Source organism: Onychostruthus taczanowskii, unplaced genomic scaffold (genome assembly GCF_017590055.1).
Source record: "Onychostruthus taczanowskii isolate IOZ18803 unplaced genomic scaffold, ASM1759005v1 scaffold60, whole genome shotgun sequence".
Taxonomy (NCBI): domain Eukaryota; kingdom Metazoa; phylum Chordata; class Aves; order Passeriformes; family Passeridae; genus Onychostruthus; species Onychostruthus taczanowskii.
Genome location: NW_024503680.1, coordinates 4517700 through 4527190, shown reverse-complemented (window position 1 = coordinate 4527190; position 9491 = coordinate 4517700). Strand labels below are relative to the sequence as shown.

Genomic DNA, 9491 nt, shown 5'->3' with positions numbered 1-9491 from the left:
TGCTTTGGAAACTGGAAGGCCACCGTTTGTTTCCAAACATGTTCAATGTTTTGAAAACCTGGGACAGCGACTGCTGCCTGGTTCTGTGCACTGAGTACACGGATGGGGGCTTGGGACCAAATTAATTTCTGGCATAACTTTGGACATCGGTGGTGTTTCACCGTGGGTAACTGTGGCCAGTCTTAGGTTGTGAGATTGACTCACTCACAAATGACCCACTGAGTCACAGGTCAGTGAACAACTTGCATTGGAATATAATTGACATTTCTTAAAAAATAGGTTTTGATTCTTAACGTCTTTTTAAATCAGATTGCTTGGGTACTTTCAATGAAAGCATTGCAAATTGACTGTGATTTTAATCACCATTTTATCCAATTATTTTATTTTCTGTAAGAATATAAAATATTAAACTTAAATCATCAGTCATTGAAATAGATGATTGAATGATAAAGGATCTGATTCTTGTTTTGTGGAAGGTGAGTGACTAGATCCCTGTGCTGGGACTGGTTTCTCTGACAATGTAAACTGGTGGAGCTGACAAGATGAACTGGCCTGGGGTAGGGATCCAGTGCATCTCCGTGCTCCTGTGCTGCTGATAACCCCCAGGGCCAGGTAGGAGGGCTGGCAGGGAGATGTTCACCAGCTGCTGCTGCAGGGATTACCCCATGGGGGTCACCTTGCGGTGATGTGGCAGGTGGCAGCTCAAGGGGGTTGAACTGAAATCGCCAAAACCAACTGAATGTGGAACTTTAATCAATCAATTAAAAAAAAAATCCTCAATGTTCAAACAAAATCCTTAATGATTGTGGAAAACTTAAAATAAAGCACATTGGTTAGCACATCACATGGTCCTGTTTGCTCTGTAGTTTGAGGGGAGGAAAACAAAGCCCAAGCATCCCCCTGCTCCAGCCTCACCTCTGATTTGGGCAGTGGCTCCCCAGGAGGAGCAGGAGGGCAGTGCAGTCCTGTTAAACACCGGAGCAGTGGGAAAACCCCTGGCCCAGCATCTCGAGAGCCTTTGAGCATACCCCAAATCCCTGTCTGCTTGGCTGTGCTGGGTTTGGGCACTGTCGTTCTGCTTGGATGCTTCTCGTCATGCCTTAGCAAAGATGGGCTGAATGGGAAGGGGAAATTGCTCCCTGCAGTTTGCTTTCTCAGCCAGCTGTCCATGAACAGTGCAGGATTGCTGTCCCGGGCCAGGGGACACAGAAAAAGGAACAAACAGGGAACAAACAGGGAGCAGAGAACAGGCTGTGCCCGCAGGAAGGAGCCCCGCGGTCCCACTGCCCTGAGCCACTGCTGCTGCAGGGGATCCTGCTCAGCCACGGGCACAGAGCTGCCTCTGTCCCTACAGCCTGGACGACAGGCAGCAAGAGCTTTGGGATCATCCCGTTCTGAAGGGTAACTCCCAGTCCAGCTCCCCCTCTGGTGTTGGGGTCGCAGGTTTGTTTATGGTCTCAGCTCTGACTTGGTGCATCCTAGGTGATCGAATCCAGGATGGTTTTCTTTGGCTTGAAAGCAGAGCTGAGACCACAGAGTTTGTGTAGTAGTCTCCAAAAATCACTTCCAGTGTCCTGGCATGCCTGTGGCACTGTCTATCCAGGGATCAGGAAGGATTTCACAAATGCAGCCAGGGCAGGGTTGTGATCTCTTGCCAACATGAGAAACTGAGGCAGAGAGGGGACCAGTGACTTACCCAAGGTCCACAACGAGGCCTTGGCACACCTGGGAAAGGTGTAAGAAGCACCTGGATCATAAACCTCTTTAGTCCAAGACCTGTTTGCCAGCTCTGTCAGCAGCCCCTGTGTTTCCCAGGGCTCCCCAGAGGATCTGATTTAAGGCATGTGGACAACAGCATTACCTAATTCTGCTCTTTTATACCCAGACCTCTGTGAGAGTAGGACTAATCTGGCATGCTTGAGTTTTAAATTATTTTTTTTTTGAGCCAAGGTTTTAAGATTTAGTATTTCTGAGGTTCAAAGGTGAACAGGCCTACATGAATAATTTCTGATTCCATTTGCTGCTGCTAGTACTAAGATTCGCCAAAAGCAGCTTTTAATGGCAAGTCAACCCCAACAGTCTTGAAGGATCTGTGATATGTGTAGAGATACGAAAATTCCCAGGAAAGGGTATTTCAAGTGCTGTAGTAACCTTCTATAACTTTGACTGTGTTATTTTAAAGGAACTTTGCTTGTCTATCCACTATTTCTCTAGGAATGTAAAAATCCAACAACCATCACAAAAGCCATTCACATTAGCAGCCTCCTTGTGAATTTTAATTAACAGGAAATGCCACTCATTGAAATTCAACATCCAGAATATCTCTGCTTTACTCCTTTGATGTTCCCCATCAAGTCCTGGACTAACATCCATATGTTCTCCTGAGACACTCGGAAGAAAATAATTTTGGTTTATTTGTAGTAGGAAAGCATTTCATTATTGTCTTTTATCCCAGAAGCATTTGAGTTCCTTTACAAACTGTTCACATGGAGGAGCTGCTCTGTGGGTCATTACAGCAGGGAGTGATTCCAGAGCTGTGTTTGTCAGCTTGCACTCAGCAGCGATGCTGGAATTTTAGGAGAGGCAGGGAAAGAGTCGTGAAACAAATGAAAGTCCAGCATGACAGGGACTTCAGCTATTACAGGTCAGACAGCCTTGGTTCCCTTTTCACATTTATCCCTTATAAAGGATAGTGCTGGATTTTCCTGTATTTCTATAGTAGTAACCTAAGAAGACATGATCTGTCTCTGTGTTACTGTAATTTGTTCATTTGCAAGTGATTTTAACAAACAAAGAACCACCCCTAATTAGTTAATCTTTCCCACACCCTCAATTTCTCAAATGGGCAGAATAACATGATCAACAGGTGCTGATGATACTGCCATGAAGAATTATCTTCAGACTTAAATAATTCTGTTTTAGCCCTTCATTCATCTTCTTTCTCCAGCCATTTTCTTAAGCTGCATTGTTCATTTACCCCACCCTCTGCCTGGGGTACAGCGTTGTACCCCTTCCCATCCCTGTCACCATGACAAGGTGACACTGTCACCACAGGTTGAACTTGCAGGTGTCTTGGCACAGGCCCACCCCAAACACTGCAGTCTGCACTCAGAACTGAGTTTAAAACCCCTGCCCTGGTGGGTACAATCTCAGTGTTCATCCTTTATGCAGGTGAAGCCAGGCTCTGCTTCCTGGCAATGATGCCAAAGGAATCCTCCGCTGTCTCACAGTTCCAGCAAACTGCTCACAGCCATGTGGGGCTTGGGCTCCTCCTGTAGTGCTAAAAAATCAAAATTGGTGATGTTATAAAATTTTAGAGCTTGGGCTCTACAGAGACTGGAGCTCATCAAGAAAGCAAATTCCTTTTACACCATCTGGAAATGACACAGGGTAGGAAAAGGCACCTTGGAGCATCCCAGGAGGACACAGCATTCCTCCTTATCTTAGAACTCTCCCAACCACAGAGTATTTCTTTTCAGAACCAAAATGAGCCAGACCTCAGCGTCCTTGAGCAGAGTGTGGCCACAAGATGTCACAGTTGCTTTGCTGTGATGCATGGTTCTGCCTTTGCCCTGTCCCAGTCCTCCCCTTTCCCACTCCCAGCCTTCACCCCCCAGGTATCCCTATGAACACACACGCTGTTTCTGGGGGTTTTGCTGCTGTGTTTTGTTTACTGGGTTCTTTTTTTGGCAAAGCAAACTTCTTCATTGTATTCTGAGCAAGGTTAGGCATTTAGGTTTCTGTCTCATATGCAGGTCATTCATGGTACATAAAATTGAAGCTTCCCCAGATTTATGCCCTTGCTGTAGGTCCAGCTGGCAGACAACAATTTTGAGTAGAGCCAGAGGAAAAAATCTAAGTGCAAACAAACACTTCTTGGTGCTGCCAGAGTTACTGCTCAGTGTCCCCACAAACCTCAGGTGCCTTTGCCAGATGGTGTGGAAGACTCAGAAAACACCACGATGTTGTGGGCTTCAGAGGTTTTTGTTCTTTATAGCCTATTGCTAAATTTATTTCTTTTTCTACTCCAGAAAGCTGCCTGCATAGCCTGGATGGGGTCCCAGGGGCTGATGCTAATACCAGTTCACTCTGAAGTAGAGTGAGAAAGGAGTTTAGCCATAGAAGAAGCTGATGAGCCTTGCAGGATCCAGCTATGGGTCTTTTGGGCTAGTCCCTTTTAGTGTGCACATTGAATTAAACCTAATTCATGGCCTGTGCAAGCAATTGCTATGGATGCTCCAAACAAACAGCACTTTCTTTCCCACCCGCCTGGCTGGTGCCTCCTCCCCGCTGGAGCCAGGCAGAGTTTCTCATCTGGCCCCTGTGCTCCAGAGCACCGGGAGGAAAGCTTTGCTCCACCAGCCACGTGGGAAAAACAAAACCCTCAGCTACAAAGAGGAGCTGTTGAGGGGAGCAGCAAGGGCACAAAGGACCTGGTGCCTGCAGGAAGGGCAGAGGAAGCAGCGGAGGTTTGCTCTGCCTTCTGTGCTCGTCATTCCTTGTCCTCCAACTCCTGCCACTGCCGTGGGATCCAGCCACGTCCCCTGGGGAAGGTGCTGCTCTCCCACCTTTCTCTGGAGGGCACGGCCCCACGTGCTTTGTCCCCAGGGATGGCTGGGACAGGGCTGACCTCGAGCCCTTTGCCCTTTCCCACCCAGGGGATCATGAGAACATCCCGGGAGCCCGGCGGTTCCCAGCTGGCTGGAGGGCTTGGCTTGGGACAGCGGGTCCCACAGGGGATGGGCTCAGTGGCAGCTGGGTGAGCTGTGTCACCTCTGCCCACAAATGGTGGCTTAGCACGAGAGCATCTGGCAAAGGGGCAGGGAAGGCTCCTGTAACCCCTGAGCTCATAACTGAGGAGCACACACTGGGGTTGGCCCTCATCTCCAGGTCAGCAGGTTTGGTGGCTGGAGCTCTGCTGGGCACATCCTGGGGGCCAGGCAGGTTGGTCCATTGGGACCTGCACATCCTGGCCTGTACATCTGGGAGCTTCCCAACAGTTTGGGAATCCTGACTGTGGCTGGTGTTCTCTGCAGTGGATTTACTGGCTATCAGGAATTCAGAAATGTTAGAGACTGAAACTTGCTCTTCCTCTGCTAGGACTGTGAGATGAGCCTTGGAGATGTTTGTGAACCCTGCACGCAGTTTCAGCAGGGAGCAGCAGCCTGTCAGAACAGATGAGCAGTTACCAACTGGGCTGCTGGATCCTGCTGTGCCTTTTGTGCCATGACCGATATTGAAAGAGGAAAAGGTCCCTTCCACCCTGAGAGAGATGCCAGCCCTGCTCGCTTCTTGCTGGTGGGCAGTGTGAGGAGTAGTCATCTGATTTCCCCACATGGAATGATGACACCCCAGGTTCCAGGATCCTTGTTCCATCTTCGTCAGCCCATGTGTCATTGACTCATTTTTTTTTACTTATGTGTCATTAAAATAAGCCTTCTCTGCAATAAGTGTAAGACCAGAAAAAGTGTAAATCCCGAGCAGTGCTGTGCATCCTGGCACTGTTCTGTAGTGCTTTTATTCCCCTGGCTTCACTCACCAGGTTTTGCACACTTCAGGGATTGCCAGTGTTGCTCTGAATTGCCTTAAAACATCCTGGGGTTTGAGTCCTGGATCTCTGGTGCTGCCTTGGTTTCCTACCCTGCCTCTCCCAACAGCCACATCCAGGATCCTCTCAGGGCAATAAGGCACTGCAACATGGAGAGTTTTTGGGCAAGTCTGAGGCACCTCACTGCTATTGGGTACGTAGAGTCAGCTTTATTCCCTCTCTTTCCCTCTGTCTTGATAGCTATCGTATGGCTTTTTCACAGAAAACCCCCTTTCCTAGTTGAAATTGTCCCTCAAAGGATACCTGAGGGGGCTGTCCAGCAGTGGGAGACAGGGATTGCCTGGCTGGGTTTAACCCCCAGGACAGGCTCTTCTCCCCTCCAGGTTTTCTGGTTTCCAGAGAGTCACTCCAGATGTGAGGCCTGAGAAATTATATTCTTTCCCAAATGTTTGTTTCCATTAGACATTTGAATAGCTTTATGAGACATTTCATCCTGTCTGTAGTGGCCAAATTCTTGTCCTTGGAGACTTTCTCTGGCACTGCAACTTCAGTGTGAAACTGTTTTCTCTGTTTGTCACCCTTAAACATGTGGATTTGTGTTTGGCCTCCTCTTAAGAGGCAGAGAGAACACCACTCAACTGCCTCTTGTCCATGTAACACCTTTGAAATACAGAGCTGGTCTAACAGTATCCACAGAAGCCAGTAGTCTCCTCTTTCTCCCTCCAACATCCTCTAAAATAAGCATTAAAACCACCACCACTGTCAGTGAGGTGACACCTCAGAATGACTCTATTATGGTTTTTATAGAATAACACAATGTTTTCCTGGGCTTGCATTAAGAGAGAACAGTTGCACCATACTTAGTATTTATTTTTCAATAAACGCGTTGAACTTCCCTGTCCTGCTGCTTCCAGGGGAGATCTCAGCCCCAGCTACTCAGGGAAGTTTGCAGGGAATAGAGAAGGGTGAGACCAGAGGCACCCAGAGAAGGCCAATATAAAACCCTCCTAAGTGATCATCTCAAGAAAGACCCCTAATCAGTGTTTATGAACTTCCTCTGCTAACACACAGGTACTTGTTTTTCCAGGGTGAGAGCCCGTGTTTACTGTGAAGACTTTCTGTTCCCAAAGGTGCACAGAATTATGGCAGACCTGTGGTGGATTTACTCCAAACCTGTCCCAGCAGACGGCAGAGAGCTCTGCACCTTGTTTCTGCAGTGCTCCTGCATTACAGCAGTGATAGGAGGCCTCTTTTACAACTGGATGTTTGCTTCCCTGGAGTACTCCTGGCACCTCTCCGCTGCCATGGCCATCTCCTTCAGCCTGCTCCTTCTCCTGACTCTCTTTTTGGTGCATCCTGCCCGTTGTGTCTTCAGCATGATCATGCCCACGTTAGGCACCAAGCAGGGCAGGAAGCTTCTCTTCTCAACCTGCATCATGATTGCAGTGGTGAACATAACACCCAACATCATAAGCAACATCAAAACCATACTGCAGGTTATTCAGTGCATCTGCAAGAATTCCTCTGACAGCCTTCTGAACTCAACTGCCCTGCTGGAGAAAGTTTCCTGGGAGTTTGGGGATGCAGTCCAAGAAGCCACTCATTCCATTTATAAGCCTATGAATGGACATTTTCGCTTTTCATTGCTTCAGAACAGCTCCTTGATTTACCAAAAAATGCACCTTGCTGGTGAGAAAATTAGCAGAGAGTTCTTGTCTGTTGAGGAACTGGTCAAAGACTCTGTCCGAGTTGCCAACAGACTGGCTGCTGGATTCTTCATGCTCTGTCTCTGTTTTGAGTCCACCTGTTATTTGAAAAATTATCTCACCAACATCAGCTTTGACAATTTTTACATCACCAAGAAGCTGGAATGTTTAGCCATGGACAGAAGAGCAACCCATCTCCTGGTGAGCTCATCCAAAAAACTCATCCGACCAACAGGCTTGAAGCTGTCCAGGGAAGAGGTGGCTCTGTGCCTCGTGCAAGCCATGCTGGTCACCGTGGCCCTGGTGCTGATGCTGGTGGTGGTGGCCATGGACCACTTTGCCTTCAGCGTGGCAGACACGGCAGTGAGAAAGGCAGCTCAGTTCTCTGCAGTGCCTGTCACACTCAGCATCAAATACAAGGTGAGTGCTGGGGTGTCCTGCCCTGCCCTGTGGGGGGACCCCACTCTGTGTCCCTTCAGGGAGGGGGTGGTGGGGATTGCAGTCTTTGTACTCTTATTTACACAGTCCTGACTTCCCTTCCCAGCAGCCAGCAGGATGAGCAACAGGCTTTGGGGAAGGAGGCAGTGGCACAACCTCAGCTGCTCAGCAGCATCAAATAGCAGCAGACACTCTTCAAGTTACAGCCCTTGGGAGCTGGGAGGGGAGCAAATAGTGCCTCATGCTGCAAAGACACTGCTTGAGCAGGCAGTCAGACGTCCCTGTGTCTCCAGACCTCTTCCCTAAGCAAGGTGGAGGAATGGGACACTGTCCCCCCACTGCAGAGTGGGTGCAACTCCAAAAGGAAGGGAGCAGCTGATGAACACTGAGAATGTCACCTCATCCTATTGCACAGGCTGTTTCTTCAGTAGAAATCCCTGCTTGCTGGCTTTGCTCTTGCCCTCTGCAATCCTTTCCACAAACCTCCCAAGTTTCTAATTCAATATTCTTTGGTTTGGTGTTTTAACTTCCCACTTCTGCCATACAGCCTGCCTCCTGCCCCAGCCCAGGATCCTTACTGCAGATACCTGCTTATGATGGATTTACAGGAAAACAGTCAGGGCTGAGAAAAACCCTCTAATATTCAGATATTCAGCCACTAATACCATGGTCTGGATGATGCCTTTCACCATAAATCTCATGCAGTGAGTGCCTGCTATGATGTCTGTTCCAGTGGATGAAGATGACAGATGGGACTGGCTCTCACCCTGCCCAGTGCTCAGTGCTTACACACGGCACTGTTACTCAGACTGAAGTGATCACACTCTTTAGTGTCCTTCTCTTAGTGCTGTAACAGTAATTCCACACCCCCAGGCAGATGTTTTGTAGTAACCAGTTGATTTTTGTTTCTTCATACCCCATTTACATTTGAACTCTCCTTTTTTCAGGCTGAAATAGGGATCATGCCCTTTCTATTCAAAGTTTTCTGGCGTCCTTCTGAGGCATTACTGCTCCAGGACTTCAACAGGACCTACCACCATCAGCTGATCTTCAGCTCTGCCCACTGCAGGATCAGCCCCCCCAGGCCCCCCAAGCCTTCTGTGCTGCTCGTTGTGGGGCTGCTCTTCTGCATCCTCTATGGCACCGTGTTCCTGGGAACGTACGCGCGGCGCCTGTGCCGCGGAATCGCCGCCTCCTTCTTCCAGAGCTGCGAGGAGAAGAGAGTGCTTCACCTGTACAGGAAGCTGGCCAGGAGGCACAGGAAGGAGCAAAACTCTGTGAAGGGTGCTTTGGGAAGTCAGGGGGATGGCTGCATGTCTGATACCACAGCACAGGCTTCTGCCACAGGGTCACGCGTTTAATTTTCCAGAGGTAGGGAAGTGTTTGGAGCTTGGGGAAAAATACTAAAAAAAAAAAAAACCAAAAAAACCCCAACGTTAAAAAAGAAAAAAAAAGTTGAAATGTCACATTTTTGCATTAATTTGAGAAAAATGGGCTACATTTCCATTTTTTGGTATTATTTTAACATCTGGAAGAAGGTCTGGAGGCAGCTGTTGCATATCTGCAGCGCTAGGCAAGACTAACTGAGAAACAGATGGGAGTTGGGGTCAGGGAGGAGCTCATTTACCTTCTCCACCACATCTGTGCTGGAAGAAGTACACACTTTCTTTCTTAAGTTATACCTTCAGGCAACTAAAAGGGAAAGTTATTTGACTTGATTAATTTAACTTTCAATGAGTTTTTCTTTCAGGCTTTGTGCACAGAAAACTGGGTAGACCAGATACATTTAGAAGATAGTT

General features: G+C 48.2%; 1 protein-coding gene across 1 annotated transcript; it reads left to right on the top strand.

Moving 5' to 3' along the window:
• The first annotated feature begins 5697 nt into the window (after positions 1 to 5697).
• LOC121343756 (osteoclast stimulatory transmembrane protein) lies at positions 5698 to 9053 on the top strand. Its single transcript, XM_041419215.1, has 3 exons — positions 5698 to 5741; positions 6636 to 7674; positions 8640 to 9053. Exons 1-3 carry the CDS (start codon positions 5698 to 5700, stop codon positions 9051 to 9053), a joined length of 1497 nt encoding a protein of 498 aa, XP_041275149.1.
• Positions 9054 to 9491: the final 438 nt, after the last annotated feature.